This window comes from Antrostomus carolinensis, unplaced genomic scaffold, assembly GCF_000700745.2.
Source record: "Antrostomus carolinensis isolate BGI_N321 unplaced genomic scaffold, ASM70074v2 scaffold7169, whole genome shotgun sequence".
In the NCBI taxonomy this organism is placed as follows: Eukaryota; Metazoa; Chordata; class Aves; order Caprimulgiformes; family Caprimulgidae; genus Antrostomus; species Antrostomus carolinensis.
Window position 1 is genome coordinate 4245 of NW_010336384.1, and position 18700 is coordinate 22944.

General features: G+C 35.7%; 1 protein-coding gene across 1 annotated transcript in view; it reads left to right on the top strand.

The window, feature by feature from the left end:
* Positions 1-314: 314 nt before the first annotated feature.
* Positions 315-18700, top strand: part of LOC104518112 (angiopoietin-1) — a gene marked incomplete at its 3' end in the record, with an annotated part of 66693 nt that continues 48307 nt past the window's right edge. The window contains exons 1-2 of the mRNA XM_010174832.2: positions 315-543; positions 17797-17924. Coding sequence (XP_010173134.2) covers positions 336-543; positions 17797-17924 — 336 coding nt within the window. The remainder of the gene's footprint in view (positions 544-17796; positions 17925-18700) is intronic.

Genomic DNA, 18700 nt, shown 5'->3' on the forward strand with positions numbered 1-18700 from the left:
GCCCCGTATACAAATGTGTTACTGGTCCTGTGCTCGTGCACTTGAATGGCTGTAACAACTAGATATGCAATTCCATGCACTTTGTTCTAAGCACTAAAGCATGCAAATATCACAAAATGGAACCTTAGAGAGCAGTCATATTTGGCTGCTTGACAGAGGCAATCAGTATGCTGAATTTGTAGATTTAACATTTTTAGAATAAATTATTTATGTCCTGAATTCTATGGTGAAAATGAAATAGTTCTGTTTTCTGTATTAATAAATATGTTAGCATGAAATAATATCTACTAATTGTTTTATTTCATTTTAGTTTACTTGAGCACAGAATTTTAGAAATGGAAGAAAGGCATAAAGAGGAGCTGGACACTTTGAAGGAGGAAAAAGAAAACCTACAAAGCTTGGTCACACGACAAAGCTACATCATCCAAGAACTAGAGAAGCAGTTAAACAAGGCAACAAGCAACAACAGTGTCCTGCAGAAACAGCAACTTGAATTGATGGATACAGTTCATACTCTGATCACTCTCTGTTCCAAGGAAGGAGGTAAGAAAGTAGCATCATAAAACATTAGAAGTACTAGGAAATTAATTCTGAAGTAATTATTGAATTTTTGGAAAGATAGAACTTAATGAGCTTATTCCAAGAAAGAAAGTGACATTATAATTGAGGACAAAAGACCTGATAAGAACCCACAAATCAAATAAGGTTCAGACAGTGCTGAGGCTGACCTTTGTACTAATGGTGATTTTTGATTTTTTGAATTTAATATCATTGGGTTGTTATACATTGACCATAGCTGATGTAGGTCATAATTCCATTGACTTTACATTAGTAATACTGATTTGTTCCTCTGAGCATCTGTCTCCCTCTACTGGGAGTAATTCAACCAGCCATGGATGTTAACTTTACAGATGCCTATAACTAATTTACTCTAGACTTCCTTTACAATCAATGGAGAGAAAAGGGTGCTAAAGGAAGGAAAGTAATCCAGAACTTTATACATATGTATCTGTTATAATGTTGATGAACTTGGATGTAGGCACTTTTGGTGCTGTAGACATCCAAAAAATGAATGTCTTCTCTTGAATGAGATTTTATTTATAATAAGGGATCATTTTTCTTCCTTTTGCTTTGCTGGATTTTATTTGGTTTTTTTTTTTTTGTGGGTGCATTAGGCTTACTACAAACACAAAAGATAGAAATAACATCTTTTGAAAGAAGGGATGGACAAAGACTCTAGGACAATTCTACTCAGGTCTGCCTTTCTTAGTAAACAGGTTTCTGACAGAGACTGATAAAGAAATTCAGGCAGGATTTCAATTTTCAAATGCTAAAGACACTTCAGAAAGTCTCTGGAAAGAAATTCCTTTCATCAGAACTGATCAAGTGAGATGGGTGAATGGAGACCACTATAAAGGATGGAAATGGGACACTGGAAAGAACAAATTAGTAGCTACAATAAATAAGGCAGTCATACAGAAGTGAGGGAAGAAAAAACATAAGGGAGACTATAAGAGAAGAGGCATATGCTAAGAATAACAACTAAAAGGGGATTAACAGAAGTATCTGGTATGACATGCAGAGGGTTAAAAATATTGAGGGAAATAATGTTGAGGAAAGAAAATAGTATCCATCTGGGAAGAAGCCATTAAAACCCTTCTGGGAAAGGGTACAGGATAAACTTAGAGAAAAACTGTAGATGTGTGGATTGTGTTAGTCTTTCAGTGAGTGTGGAAGCATGGATGAAAGAGGTCTATGCAAGGGTAAGCACCAGCAGTCTGAAGAGACCAGCATATTTGCTCATTGTAATTCCGGAGTTCTAAATGCCATAAATTATCTAAAAAACAAAAAGCAAAACCCAAACAAAACCCTCAAACAAAAACCCCAGTCAAAACCTTGTCACCTGCAACTTTATTCAATACTCTGTTTAAGAGGCAGAAGGACATATTAGATCATTCAAACTGTTCAGCTCAAGGCAGTGTGGGTTTACTCTCTACTATATATTCCCATGCAACTTGTGTGGCTTAAATGTAAACTGCTCCAGTGATGAGGATTACATCTCTTCCTTTGGAAGTGTTGCATATTCGGGCCTGTGTTGATAGACTACTTTAAAAAAAGACCAACTTCCCCCCCTCTCATGTTCTCTCTAAATGTTCCCTTCTGTTTATTCTGTTATACTGTTCCCCAGCATTTTGAATTAAATAGCATCCTTCATAGTAGGCTGTTCTCATATCAGTAGAGAAACATTGTGATGCAATGCAAATCCTTTATTATGTTTTATGGTCTTTTGGCAAAGAAATCTGGCAAAACTGTGTTCAGAGTGTTCTAATAGAGCTCAGGAGTACTTTAAAATTAATATCAAACTGAAAGATATATTATTCTCATACAGAGATATACTGCAAGTTCTTTTTAAGGTTAGAAACAGATTTTCTAATAATTTTGAATTTGCTTAAAAGAAAAAAACTCAAGCAAACCAACATTTTTCCTAAACTTATTTAACTCAGCTGCTTCTTATAAAAACTTTGAGTAAGGCTTACAGAAGTGACTGTTTAAAATTGGGCTCCTGGGTGCAAATTCAGGTGTCTGAAAACCTGAATTTTCAGCAGGTTTTTTTACTTCTGAGGAACTATGAAAGCAAAAGATGCTCAGCACAGTTAAATGGATAAATATAATTTTAATAGCCTAACTCAAACTCTTGATTTTGGACTCCATTACCTTTTGTGTATAAACATGTTCAGAATTTTCTTTGGATACCTTTTTTGGTATCAACAACGTTTTTGGTAAGTACATTCACAGCTGAAAAAGGAGCCAGACAGCTTAAGTTAAAACAATAATATTGTCCTGAAGCACAAGACCATTCTAATGAAGGCTGAAAAGTAAAGCATTTGGTTGTACCAAAAAATAATACCAGTCTCAGTCTGTGCAAATCTATGTCTAAGATGTAAAAGTATGCATGCTGGGAAGTATAACTGAAACTACTCTAAATTCACACAAAAATATGAAGTTTAGATAGTCTTACACAGGTCTTTCTGTGTGCACTAATGTTCAAAATATGCTGAGAGAACTGATGTTTATTTGGAGATAGAGAGTAGCAAAATGTGATACATAAATCAGTGACACCACTTCTGTCTTATACTTTGCTAAATCTTAGTCATCTAATTTCATAACGGATAAAGCAGAAATGGAAATGGTCCAGAAAAGAAAAGGACAATGGAAATAATTAGAGGCCTGGAATGCTTTCCATATGAGAAGAGAGCGCTGTAACATACAGAACCATAGGATGGGAACGAAGGTATGCGGGACGCTATTGTGGAAGCGTACAACCTAACTAATGGTAGGGAGAAAAGGAACAGCCACTAACATTGAGAGATATTTTCCTTTTAATAAAAGATAGTACTTGATTGCTGACACAAGAAAGACATGAAACAGTTAGAATGAGACCAGAAGAGGGCCACAAGGATGATCCGAGGGCTGGAGCACCTCTCCTATGGGGACAGGCTGAAAGAGTTGGGGCTGTTCAGCCTGGAAAAGAGAAGGCTCCAGGGAGATCTTATAGCGGCCTTCCAGTACCTGAAGGGGGCCTAAAAGAAAGCTGGGGAGGGACTTTTCGTAAGGGCAGTGAATGACAGAACAAGGGGAAATGGGTTTAAACTGAAAGAGAGTAGGTTTAGATTAGATATTAGGAAGAAATTCTTCACTGTGAGGGTGGTCAGACACTGGAATAGGTTGCCCAGGGAAGTTGTGGATGCCCCCTCCCTGGAAGTGTTCAAGGCCAGGCTGGATGAGGCTTTGAGCAACCTGGTCTAGTGGAAGGTGTCCCTGCTGATGGCAGGGGGCTTGGAACTGGATGATCTTTAAGGTCCCTTCCAACCCAAACCATTCTATGATTCTATGATTAAGCTGAGTAAAAATTTCTAGATACAATTGAGATTGATAAAGATTTTTGAATTATTAGAAAGCTGAAGAGCTAGCAAAGGATGTGTTCTCTTAAAAATCTCAGGCTTTTAACTAGGGACACTCATCTTCGAGACATTCAAGGTCAGGTTAGACAGGACTCTTGAGAAATCTGATCTGGTTGAAGATGTCCCTGTTCAATGCAGGGTAGCTGGACTAGAAGATCCCTGAAGGTCTTTTCCAACCCAAACTATTCTGTGATGCTATGGTCTTTGAAAGGAAGCACAGCCTAAGGAAGGTAGCAAGTCTAGAAGGCCAGATTGTCAATGATTATTAACTTCCTAAGGAAGAACCGAGGAGTTGAGAGGGATTGCAAAGTCTAAACCATGCAGTATTTTGAGAACAGCTTTAAGTACCTTTGTTGGATTTTCAACCATAAATTTAAAATATAAGTAGATATATTTTATGTTACATGTGCATGTATATATTTTAAAAAACTATTATCAATATTAAGTAACCTAAAAGTCTCCCCCAAGATAAGCCACAGACAGGAAAAAGGTGTTCTTTCTTGCATAAATCATAGTATTCAGAATTTTCCAATTTTTGAAACTGAAATTAGTAATTTTTAAAGTATTTTTGTAAAATAATAATAAAAATACAGCTAAAAAACTTTATTTGAAACCAAGCTAGTGATAACCATTGGTTTTTGATTATAAAACATGAGATAAATTTCCTCCAGTAATGACATAATCATACCAGAAGATTTATTTTTAGATTAATTTAAATAAGTTGGGAAACTTTCAGAAGTTTGCCTACTAAGAGTCTGTGAATAATATAGCTGAACAGTGTAGAGTGAACACAAAGTGCTTTTGTTTAGTTTTACACTCTGAGAAGTTTAGCTAACATAGCCCCTAGTACTGGATGACAACCCTAAGGAATCTGCTTTGGAACTTCCACTGTGGTTACATAAACTTTAAGAAAATTTCTAAAGGATATAAAGGCAAATGAGGAAGAAAGAAAAAAGTAAAAGCCACCCAAAGGATAATTTTTGTTAAAACAGATGGATCTACATACAAAATCCAGATCCCACTCGCAGTGTCAGTTTTGGTACAGACCAGTTTTGGGCCACCTGTAAAACTTGGATTTGTTTGTGAGTTTGATTTCCAAAATACCACCCACCTCTGTCCCAGTGTGAGCAGTTCTAGGATTTCAGTTGCATGTAATCCTTAAAATAGATACCCCAATAGGTCACAAAGCCTACAGAGAGTCAAATGTATGCAGGATACCATCGAGACTCACACGTCTCCATTTTGGCCTGTGTCTATGGCTAAATAGATTTGTTACATTGTTTATGCATTTTTTAGGCAGGGGCAATGCTCTTGGCAGTGTCTGCCAATAAATTTCTAAAATAGAATTTCTAAAAAAGCAGCACTTCTGGACACTAGCCTTCCAATTGAAAGGACTGTTCATTATGGTGAAAATTTAAAGTAACTTTAAAAAGATTAAGTAATTTCCAATTAAAGCATTTTGGCACATTGCTGTCATTGTCAAACTATAAAGTTGTAACACAGTAACTAGTTTAGTGACAGACTTTCTAAGCTTCCACATCAGAAAAATTACTTATGAAAAGGATATGTATTGCTAAGTAGAGAGTCACACAAATATTACTCAAAAAGAAAAATGCAAGAAATACACTACAAATTATGTTAAACAATAGTCAATATCATCATCAAAGAAGTGTATACAAGTTCAAACCAAGTAATTCAGAAATTGTATTGGTCCAGTGGGAAATTATCTTTCAAGATAAACATCACAAAATGTACCCAGTCAAAAGTCGCATATATTTTCAAATACATTTTCCTTTTTTTTTGTCCAGCAGAAGAAAATAGATCTGGTGTCTATTGTGTTAACATTAATTTGCATAACTTAGGATAATTGCTCAAATACTCCTACCCACAGGATAAGGGAATGTAAAAATTCCATGGGAAGATATATTTAACCATAAACTTATTTTCCTTTTCCTCTTTTTATATTATCTGTTAGATTGTGGAATAATATACCTTGTTAAAATGTTTGGTCTAAACTTGTATACTTCAGAGGACTAATGAAACAACAGAGAAAGCTTTGTCATGAATGTCTGGTTTTGTGACCTAGTAGGAGAGAAATTAACTTCCTCTTGAATGCTGACAAGAATCTAACCTTAATTCTCAAAATAATAGACATATATGCTAGGAATTTACCTCCCCAGAAGTGCCTATTGAGTTTATGAAGTAAATAATGTGGTTAGTGAAGCTGGCATTTCTGAAAGGTACAAATCTCCTGGGTTATGGGTAGTTTTAATATATTAGAAAATTATACAGGAAAAGTTAGTATGTCCAAAAATTTATTTTAATTTAAATCTGCTTGTAAAAGACATAAAAATTAACGTATTTAAAACATTAAACAGTAAGTAGTCTATTCCTCTTCTTACACCACAGCTGTTTTGCTGTTAAAATTTATGCTGAAATGAAGAGGATGAGAATAGGAGAACTTTAAAGAAGTGACCCGAATGTTATAGGCACCGGGGAAACCCCACTGACATAAGCAGAATTACCCCAGTAGCAATGCTGGCCTACTTCATTAGAAAGACTTCAAAGACAACTTATATAATACAAGATAGTATTTAAAATAAATAAATAAATAAATCCCAGTGGGAATCCCAGGATAGAATACCAGATTCGGGTGTTCTGAAAAGTAAATTTAAATCTTAATATTTGGACGGTGTTCAGCAAGACAAATTTTCTATATTATGTTGATTCATCCATATATTGGAATAGGATAATGAGGATATTTAAATCTAATACATTTTAGAGAGGAGTGTAGAAGAGGAAGGTTGTACGACGCAGTTCTTGGGCATTTTTCTCCTGTGCAAAGAAAGAATAATATTGGTACTCATCTGAGATATATTTTGAGGTGACAGCATGTTTTGCCTGGTACCATTTCCCTAATAATATATTTTCATTCCTTAAGCACTTGCCTCCCCTTTGTACCTCATCCTTGACATTGTTAAGATTTTTTTCAACTTGATGAGACATAACTAGTGAGGCAGAAACCAAGCCTATGGCATATCAGTTACTTCATTATTTTTCTTCTGCAACACAGAAGCAACCAAAATAAGAATTTTGCTAGGTACACAGAAGTTTCTGACTAACTTTAGCAGCAAGTTGTAGGTCTGAGGTGGATCAGGAGTGTTCTTGAAATACGGTTATAAGAAAAGAGTGCGTTAATAAAGTGACAGACATTTTTTTCTTATACTGAAATTGCATTTTTATTACCAATATGTTATACTACAATGTAATAACAAAACATGATCTTTTCATCTATGAATTAATTTTTTTATTAAGGTTATTTTTCTTAATATTAATTCTGAATTAATTAAAAAACACAGACTTGACAAAGTTGGAGTAACCACACCAGAGCTTTAAACAAAACCTCATTTAATGCACTGAAGCCATCTTACTCTGTCATGAAGTCCTACTTTGATTTCCAAAGGTGTCAAAGCAAATAGTTTCAGCTAAGGTTGACAGTATGTGTGTTTGAGAAGATAAAAAGCATCCATTTGCTCAGTTTCTCTCTACTTTCTCCTGCTATAGAGATTTTTATGAGCAACTGATTTCAATTTCGAGACATCTTAAATCAATAACAAATACCTTTAGTTTAAAAATAGAAGATCGCTATCAGAAAATGTCCTGCCGCAATTCACAAAGCTCATTTTTATAAAGATGCATTCCACTTTTGCATCTGCCTTTATTTCTACTTTGAAAGCTGGGGAAAAATTAAATAGTAATTTTGCACTTAGTGTCATGGAAGAGGGGTCCCCTTACCCTTACAGTAGCTGGATCCAGTTCAGCACGTGAACCCATAGAGGTCAAAAGTACTACAGGGCTGAAGTCAGAGGCTGGGTTGTCTTTGTATGGTTGTGTAGATATTCAGTTAATCATACTCATTAGAACCAGCTTTATTTTATGTTTCTTGTTCTTTTCAGGTAGTCTTTTCAGTATAGACTTCCTGTTTCCTTTGGAGACTTTCTGTATTGATATGCATTTTTCAGAGATGTTCAAAAAGCTCAAGTAGAAGTTTTTTGGGGTCAGTCTCACCTGACTCACTTAATATTTACAGTGTAGATGCAGAGTCCTCATTTGAGTTTCCTTTAGAGTCAACAAAGGCACTTTTGTCAAGTGTCTTGTCTTAGGATGGGGTGAATTTTATCTGCAAGTACCTTTTTCTCCATATTATCTGCTAAAGGATGATGATATTAGTGCTGCTATTTATAGGATTTGTATCTACATTGGGACAGATTACTTTTACATGCTTGTTTTCTAAAACTAAATAAATAACTGTTCATTCCAAATAATAATGATTTAAAAATAAAAGTACTTTCATACCTTACTCAGTCAATGATACTTTATTTTACAAGTTATGCTGTATAATAAAATGCAACAAAGTGTATTAGGTAGGATCAAGCTCAACTTTGGTTTAATAGAGATTCAGTACTGAAATAGGTCAATTTGAATGTGAAGCATTTTCATTTTATATCAGTAGGAAAATATTAAAACTCTTCAAAACAGAATTGGGGATTCCCATATTTTATCCCTATGAACTTGTTGATGGTCATAGCAGGAGGTCAATATTTATTAGCACTAAAAAATGAATACTTTAAGTGCATTTTTTAAAAAAATTCCTCATTGTTAATATTGAAATCAATTATCCACCCTCATTCATAGAGTATATGTCAGTGCCAAATCCCTATTCACTCTGCCTTGGGAAAGTGGTATTATTCACTCACACTGATGATATTACAATGGATATCTGTATATATAAACCAACTAACAACACTGCTGGTGTCACTGAAATGGCTTGTTAGTGAAAAATTTCTTTGTATGCGTACCATTCTTCAACTGGAAACATTAAATGCACATTAGGGTGCCTGTGTGGAAAAATACAAATCAATTAAAGAAATATGGACACTGGAAATATTAAACAAAGCCAGTGGCTTAATCTCTCTTGTAGCAGTTAGTGAAAGACTTCTTCAGTTCTCATCTCTCAGTGAATGGCTGGTTACTCACAAAATTGCCATCTCAAACAGAAACTATTAAAGAACTATATTGTAGCTGGATAATTAAGTGTCCTTATCTCTTTGTAAATGGGCCATAAGGCATTCTATTTCAGCTCACTAATGAGGACTGCTTTATGGTATTCCCAAGTGATGTCTTTCAAATGCATAGTGAATTGAAGTATTATTGTTGTTACCAGTCACTAAGACTGGATTTATTGGGAAAACAGCTTGATAACTGTTGATAATTTATTAGGTAGTAAATAATTATGCCCTGGAGAGGGTGAAAGCTCACTACGTTAACATCATTTTGCAAGACTGAGTCAATTTCTGCAGCACAACAGGAGGGAAATTCTGATTTAAATGATTTATTTAATACGTGGTTGGATAGCTTGCCTGTCCTTGCTATGCAATTATTTGCCTTTCTTATTTCAGACTCTTAGAGAGTGTGTGGGAGGGTAAAGAGATATTCCGTTAGCTGCTAAAACATTTCTGTAAATGTTAATGTGAGGCATCTAATGGGTGACACATTTTCTCTTTCCTCCCCACCTTAAAAGTATGGATCTGAAATTCTTGTATGTAATGAACCTTAGTGTTCCTAATGAATCCGAGACTGGATTAATTCCTAGGCTGGTAGAATTGTCATAGCTCTACTGACCATATTTCAGTATGGCCTGGTAGTTATGCTGGATTGTACTCAAGAGAGGTTTTCACATCCATTTAGCACTTCCACATGCAGTAAGTGGTATGCATGCGGTCATGAAGGGCTAGGGGTTGACGGCAAAAGGACTATTTTTGCTTTCATCATTGCTCCTTGGAAAAAAAATCCTTCCAGTTCTCCATCCAGTCTAGTGATGGTAGGGTACAAGATGAACCAGATCATTGATCTGCTTTACTGTAATAATAAACCTGTATAACAAACAAAGAAACAAAACAACAACAACAACAAACAACACACCCAAACAAACAAACACACAAAAAACACAAGCCTGCCTCCCCACGTCTCCCCACACCAAACCAAAAATACTTCCTCTCAGATCTATTAGCTGATTTATACTGTGGCTATGGAGACAATGTACAACTGACAGAAATGCGTAGAGCAGCATCACTTCTTTAAATGACACCCTGCCATTGCATTGGGTTTTGGTTTATGACTAGGTGCTCCTTTAGACACTAAAAATGTGTGTGCATATATATACACACACACACACACACACACACATATATATATATATTGAATTATACAGCCATATACTCTGAACACTTAAATGAAAGCTTGCATTTTCCATTCTAATCGTTCAGCAGTGAGCGTGACTGAGGACAGAATTCTAGAGTTCTGTTTTTTCTCACCTTCCCTCTCACCCATGTGAGTTCAAGGTAAGCTTCCAAGGAAATCTTGAATGAAAGACTCAGGAAGTGCTACTCACCTATTAATGGTCACAAGGAAAATAGTATTTTATAAATTATCACAAAGGAACAGAAAGGAATTCAGAAAAGAATTGTACCACAGCGTAATTCATGATGTGCTCAAATATTGTATAAAAAATTGGACCCCCAAAACAAAAAAAAAAAAAAAAGAAAAAGCTACAAAGACAGGTTACTAAAGATGTGAAATAGCATTCATTAAACATATCAGATACTTAAAGCAGTGCAAAAGATAATAGAAGGAGAAAGAAGTAGAAATTGTAGGTAGCTTGTAGATTATGGATACAGAATTACTGACATTTTCAGCTAAGAACGAAAGGTCATCAGCTGAAATACACTAGTTAAAAGCTGACAATGAGAGATTGTTCTTCACATGGTAAGTGTGTGGAGTTCCTTGGTATGGGACATTGGGAATGATCAAAATTAATGTGGCTTCAAAAAAAGCACTGGAGAAATTAATGTAAGAAAATTCTTTCAAAGCCTATTAAATACACAGATATTGTATCTGGCAGAGGAAGCACCTATGTTGTAAATTCCTGGATATGCTTGCCTGCTCTTCTGCTGTTCTCCAGTCATCTGCTTTGGATATCTGTTCCTACTGAAGACTCTTTTTTGGCCCAGGTGTTAACCCAACCCTTGCAAAATTTGGATCCCTTTGGATCCTCCTGGGGAGGGAAAGGCCTAAAGGAAGAAGAAAACAAAGAAAACAAGTAACTATGAAGGTGCTAGCAAAGAAGAAAACAGAAGAGCAGTAGGGGTTAAAAGATCAGGTCTGGTGAGGAAGCCCTATGCCTTCAGGGTCTATGATGTTGGAGATGAGACTCTGGAAAGGCTGTAGCTACAAAGTAACCTGGTATAGCCACTTTCATAACTTCATTTGGGATTAATGGGAGACTTGACAATAAAGTTTTATAAACTAGAATCTGCAAATTTATAATCTATAAACTTGATTATGGAGCAATAGTTCTCAGAACAGAAATATTTTATTCCACTTTAACTTTTTGTTTTCCAATGTAACTTTGGCCAGCTCTTTTTGTCAGATTCAGAGCAATCTCGCAAAGAAATATCACTTTGAAAAGCATTTTGGTGAATGTATGCTTTACTGGAAAGAAAATGTAAGTCCAAACTCCAGTCCTAAACTTTTTCTCACCTGTCTAATAAACAAATGTGAATACACAAGCATGCACAAACAATGAAGTATCTGAGAAGACTACTGGACTCCAAGATATCCAGGAGCTGCTTTCTTATTAATATCCCTCCTCTTTTTTTTTTTTTTTTTTTTTTTTTACTATAATATTCAGACTTTGTGGAGATGAAAATCAAACATAGTATTAGTACAGGAGGAAAGAAAGTTGATGTTTGAGAAAGATTTGAATCAGGTAGTGGCAGTTCATCTTTATAATAATTTAGAATTGGGTACTAAGTACATATAAGTTCACATTTAAACCTTCTACTTAACTAGCTAGATGCATTACAAGTTCCTGACATTTTATTAATAATAAGGAACAACAATGTTTTGGGGTTTTTTTATTATTTTATACCTCTCAATGGACTGCAATTTTCCAATTCTCTTTCACTATGGCTATATTTGGTGATGGTGGTAGCTTTAATAACCCAGAAATACTTTTTTGGAGAGGAAAACTACATGTATGTATTATGTACCCAAATAGACTAGAATCCAGAAAATACAGTTTTCAAGTCCTTTTTGACAGGGACACAAGTGTGCTTTTACATGGCTACCTCTTTAGTTTGTAGGCAACACTGTGGTTATCTGGAGAGCATATATGACTTGAAGTCGGCCTCTAGGTTTGTGTCTTTCCTTGTGATTTGTGTAATGTTTGCAGCACAACTGTGCTGTCACAGGGTTGTCTTGTTACAGGGAATAGTTGCACATCACAGCCAGCTATTCAGTTGCAGTTTAATCTTTGTTCTCGAGTGGAGGTTGCTATTTGCAAGACTAGGCCACTGAAACAACAAACTGTACCTCTGGCTGTAAGTCAGCAAAAACTGAGTGGCTGTAACTCTTTGCATATTTTTCCTCCTCAAAACAAAAATAATCTTCACTCTTTCTCTGTCAGATCTGTTTGTGGTTCCTGCTGCTAAGTCTGGGAACATATATAGATGCATGGGCCGTGTTCCAGGCCTCCTCACTGGGGATATTTGACTGACATCCTTTTGATAACATAAGCAAACTGTTCCTGATTTGCTTCTTTGTGAGCCAGGTGCTATTTCCCATCATAACTGGAACTGTGATGGTGCACAGCAGCTGCACCCAAATGACTAGGAAAGAGGTCAGAGATACAGGATCTCTTGTAGAAATGTAGGATTCCCCACCACATGTCTGGAACTATTTCAAGATCATGGCAAAATTTATTTGCAGTCTGAAACTAGACAGAAACTGCCATTTGGTAGTCCTTGAATGACCCTGTCCTATAGTGCTACAGCTGTAGGTTGAAGCCATCAATTTACAACCTTCTCCTTTTTCATTTTTTAGAAGCTGCTCATCTGGGTTCAGAAATTTTTACCTTGGATGCTTTTGATAGAGCAGCTAAAATTTAGGTCAGTTCTATTTGCCAATAAGTTATGGAGAGAGACGTTTTCCTTCCTGGCTTGAAAAGCATAAATAATTTTTTAAAGTGTATTTTGGTATGTATAGTGATCATTAAATCCTATGAGAAAATTAGATTAATGTAAACAAAGCATTAAAACAATGAAAATATAATAATTCACTAAGACACTACAGAAATCTCTGCATATCTGTCCAAATAAGTCACTATCATGCGAAAAAAAACCCCAACAGCTGCCTTCCATTTGCTGGCAGTATCACTAAAGGACATAAGACACTAGTAATTAACTCAGTCTCGAATGAATTCACAAATATGGCAGTGTAGATCTTAAATAATTTAGAAAATATGAACATGATTTTATTGATTCAGTCAACATAATGAACTGCAGTTTAACATTCTTTATTGCTTACAAACAAACGGCACTATTCATTCACCAAATATATGACTGAGACTTGAAAAACGAGATAACCACTTCATTTTCTCAAAACCAATCAGAAATCTCAATTAAAAAAATCAAGTATATGATTTTTTAAATATTTATTTTCTAGTAGAGTTGAGCTGAGATATTTTTCAAACAGCTAGGAAAAAAGATAAATATTGTATGTTTCATATTTTTTTATTTCTAGAGGAGAATTTTAGATTTCTAAATATTTCAGAAACTATTTATTTCTACTATTCTTAGTAGTCAATTTGTATTCCTTTAAACCTGGGCAAAAAAACAGGCAACCTTCATTAGTGATAACTGTTGGGAAGTAGTAAACTCGTTTACTATTGACTTATTTTCATGATTGATAGAAAAATAACCTCACCCTACACAGAGGGAGACACAATTAACAATCAGTTAAGGGATTTCCCTGGCTATTGCTTTGGAAAAGGCCCTACCTGTCTGAACTCTCTCACTTGCAAGCTCAATTAACCCTTTCTTAGGTTAGGCTACAACCTCAGATGCTGACCCTGGATTTCTACTGAAGGTTAATACCCTGTTAGTAGGAGCAGCAGAACAGCTGTTCAGCCCTGGCAGTTCACAGCCTCTGGGTTAGCAGAAACCTTATTGATTTGAGTTCCTGTTCCTCTGTGGGGCTGCAGAGCCGTTGTGCTGCCAGGGTTGTTGCCGCTGCATGACAGCAGCCATCTGACAGAGCTCTGGGCAGTTATGGATGGTACCTGCTGTACCGCCTGGACTCAAATCATCATCCAGGGTGTTGAGGAAAAGCAACAGCTAAAAGACTGATAACTGAAGGAAATAATTAATCAAGTAGGGAAATGCAGGTAGCATAGCCCAAGGAGAAAGTTATTGGGCTAAAAATTAACCAAAAGACTTTCACAAGTGCAATGAAAGAATTTATTTCTCTTGTTAATTCTCCTTCTGTTCAGGAAAGGAGGATTTTCCACACAGGCATAATTCCTTCATGAAGGAGCACGACTTCATCACCAGTAGATTCATCCAGAAAAGGCTATCAAAGAAACCCTCCAGGGCTCCAAATTTTAGCTAAGCATTCAGGTTTAAAAATTATAGCATTCTTTTGCTTGACATAGACTTACCTTTCAGGTACATAAAACTTTGGCATAAGCATTGTATTCGAAAATAGCTAAACTAACATTAGAAATCTGTGTAAACTCAACTAAGATCTTGAAGCTGAACAAAGAAAAGGCTACATATTTCGGTTTAGAGCTACTTTCTTTGAGTCTTTTTACTTTCTTAAAAAAATTATTTACACATCTACCATATGTGAACCAATGCACCATTCAGGAACTTCACTTGATATATAAAGTTTTCAAGGTCTATCTAAAGTTATAGAAAAAACAATCTGGAGCTATAGTAGGTAGAAGTGATTTGGAAATTTTATGGAATATTAAGTTAGAAAAACAACAGCAAACCAGAGGAAAAAAAAAAAATTTACCCTAAAAGAACATTACCAGTAACATTCCTGAGTATTAATTTTCTGATAACTTAGGGCTGTTCTTGCAAGTTACGGTCTGATATATGAAGAAAAATGAACCTTTGTGCTGGTCATGCTTAATATACTGTGCTGCAATCTGTAATAGTTCATCTCCTTCAAGGAGATGAGCTTCCTTTCCAGTGGGAGCACCAACTCCTGAGAGAGGGGTGAGAGGCACCCAAGGAAAGCCACCTTCTCCTGGCTACAGTGGTTCACTGAATAAAACCCACTGCTGCAAAAGGATGGAATTGGGTTGCTTATTCTATAAGAAATTAACACATCTGCTGTCTGTGTATTTCAGCTGTTTGATACGGAGAGGGAGGATGGAAGGAACTGGGCATATCTATGGCATCTCTCTGTCCTTCATCTCTTATATCAACAGCAGTTTTATTATGTTTTTTCTAGTCTTTAAGAATGTAGAAAAAGTATGCTTCCTAGAAATCTATCTCTTTAGAAAATTATATTCAAATCTAACTCTAGTTACTCTGAAATTAAGATTTTACCTTGTTTAAAATTTAAATAATATGAACTTTAGTATATACTCATGCTTTTTTGGTCTAACTTTCAGTTAAAAAGGAACTAAATTCAAATTTCCTTGATTGACTCTTAAGTAGTTATATTCAAGTGGTTTTCAATGTGTATATAACAGTTAAGTAGAGGTAAAATAATCTCTCCACATACACAGATTGACATAAAAGTACTTTAAAACTCAAGAAAATGAATACTCTGCCTCTGCTCAACTAAATACATTTTTTAGACTGGAGATACTGATGTCTGTAGTTGAAACAACAGTATTAGAGAAATTCAGGTCAGGAAGAATGCATCTAATCTAAAACCCCATGAAATCAATGAGAGGCTTTGCTTTAACTCCTCTAGGCTTTGGCTCCAGCCCCAAGTAATTATTCAAGTTGGACTTTGGCCACTGATACTAATACCATCTGTTTACAGGAAAGTACCGTGAAATCTTTAATTAATATAAATTGTGAAAGCCTCAGTTCTAGGTCTTACCTAAAAAATGGCACATTTGAGAGTGCACTGTTGATGCATACCTTGCTGGGGACCTCATTCCCTACCATCTCACAGGGAAGGATGTCATCTACTGCATTGCTAACATTGCCTTTTCCAAATATGGCCAAGCTTCAAAGCCATTGATTTTCCAGTTGAAGTTCATATGCAAGTATATGAATCAGGTTTTATTTTTATTCATTGTGTTGGGTTGGATAAAAATAATAAATATGCCGCTATTACAGGGAAATAGAGAAGCAAGAGGTTTTTGTTTGTTAAAATCAAATTTTAAAAGAACAAAATAAAACACATAAAAGGAAAAAAGACTATGAAGTTTAAAATGCCTGCCTAGAGAACAGGATAGTCTTACAGTTTAAAACTGGATTTCTCACCATTTTTCTTTTTTCACCTTTTCACAAAATTACTGAAACTTTTAACCTTTTCCTTTCTCAGTTTCCCCATCTGTGAAATAGCATTAATGCCACTTGATTGGGCAGGAATTTGCCATCCTAAAATACTACTTTGAAGTGTTCAAAGTGGAGATGGTATATCAAACTACAAAGCCTTGGCATTATTGCATGCCATCTTATGGCCTGGATGGTCCCACATGCTGTGCAAGGCCAGTTCTTTTTTTACACACCATTGTCATTAAGCACCAGCTTTGAAACACAGGACACTTCATTGAGGGTGAATAAGGTGCAATCTGTTTCGTACCTATAACTTATGTTTTCAAGCCAAAAATGACAAAAGATGTGTCTGTCACCAGAGGATGAGTGTGTCTGGAGGACTTAAATATGGTTTCCTTATTGTAGGGATTAATGAACTGCTGCCCTGGGCCCTGCACAGCACTTAAGGACATGTTTAGCTTTAAGAATCTGAGTAGACTGATGGATTTCCATGGGAATACTGATGTGCTTAAAGTACGTGTTGTTGAAATTAAGTCATATCCTTCAGCATTGTGTGGGGTCACACTACTTTTGTTTGTGAAAGTGAAGGAACACTCTCAGATGTTACTCCTTCTACAGGGAATCTCCTGGTTGTTCAAGACTGGGATCCTCAAACATCTTGCCCTCCCAAATTCTCAGCCAGACTCCTATATGTTGGCAATATGCAGGATTAAGACCTGCACTGCTGTTCTAACATTAATTGTTTTCCTGTTCTGAGATAAAAATAAATTCAATAAATCAATAAATCATAACTCTAAACAACTGGCTTAAGTAGCACTGATTTTTCTTCTTTTTTTTCCCAATAATTGTATCTAGCAACTTTTATGTATGTAGATATGAAAATTATGAAATAAGTCTCTGTCAAAAAAAAAATAAACTTAAGCAAACAGCTCCCTTGCCCCAAGCCCTGAGGCTGCTCAAAAGTCAGTACCTCGTGGAGGAAGGGCAGAAGCTCTTTCCTTCAGCATTGCTGTCTGAAGCAAGCATCTGCCTCAAATCACAACACTCAACAAGCTTGTCTACCTCCATGTGCCATCTCTGGGACATTTTTTGGCAACCTCCCAGATACAGCCTGAGTCAGGGGCAACACCTGCAGCTGCATAGACCTTTGTACTCAGAAGGAAAGTGCTGTGTTCACCTCTCAGAAGAAAGGATGCTCTGTTTAGCTATTTGCATCATGACTTACTTTTGATGGTGCCTACTATGCCTTCCCTGAAAGTTTCATACTAGTTCTTTAATAGCATTTACCAAATGCACTAACTGTGTAAGGACCATAACACAGTTATTACTGTGTAAGGACCATAACACAGTTATTACTGTGTATGTTTAAAAGGTAAACAATGCACAAAAGTGGACTTCCTAGATACAGAAATGTTTAAGATTGCTGTTGTAACTCAGATTATCACATTTTTTTGTTTGTTTTGCAGTTTTACTAAAGAATGCAAAAAAGGAGGAAGAAAAACCTTTCAGAGATTGTGCAGATGTATACCAATCTGGTTTGAACAAAAGTGGGGTCTACACTATTTATATTAACAATGTGTCAGATCCTAAAAAGGTAAAGTAAATAATTTTTTTTATTTTCTTACTTTGTTAATATGATGTTGCTCTGGCTTTAAAGTAGCATTTGGCGCCTTTAATGATGTTCTCATTCTGCAAAATATTATACTGATAGAAATGATCTTGGCTATATTCATTCTTGAAAAAAATAAAGTGAAGAAAATGATAAACTGTACTACTCCAGAAATTCTTTCTCGCTGACAGAGAATCCTTCCTAAGTTGCAACATACATTCAATAGTTGACTTACTTCCACCCACCTGGCAAGTTCAGTTGAATCAGACTATGGCTGCGCATAAATTAATAAAGTTTAGAAAAGAATTAGCAAAGTGATATAATGAGGAAGTTGTTAGGGGGATTATCTGGTAGCACCGAAAGAAAAATAGCAGAATGAGTAGTTTTGAAAGATAAAGATTTACCAAAATCTTGCTTCTCTTGTAGAGAGCAGGGAAGAGTATTCTTGGCTGTAAAGAACACAACGTGTTGAATATTGGCACTGTTTGAAATTATGAAGCATGTATAATCCTGTTCTTCTCAAAAAAGATCTTTGTGAGATTTTTTAAATGAAAATGAAAAATTAGTTTGTAAAGTAGACTGATTTTTTGGAAGACTTTTGGTGAGGAGGAGGGGGAGTGAGAGAGAGTGTTGAGGGCATTTCTGCTACCGCCTGTTTCTGTCTTTTCCTAGCGATAACACAGCAAGAGGTGATCCCAGGCATGTGAGAAGTGTGATTGCTTTAACAGATGTTTTTTCAGACATTAAGGTTGTATTAACAG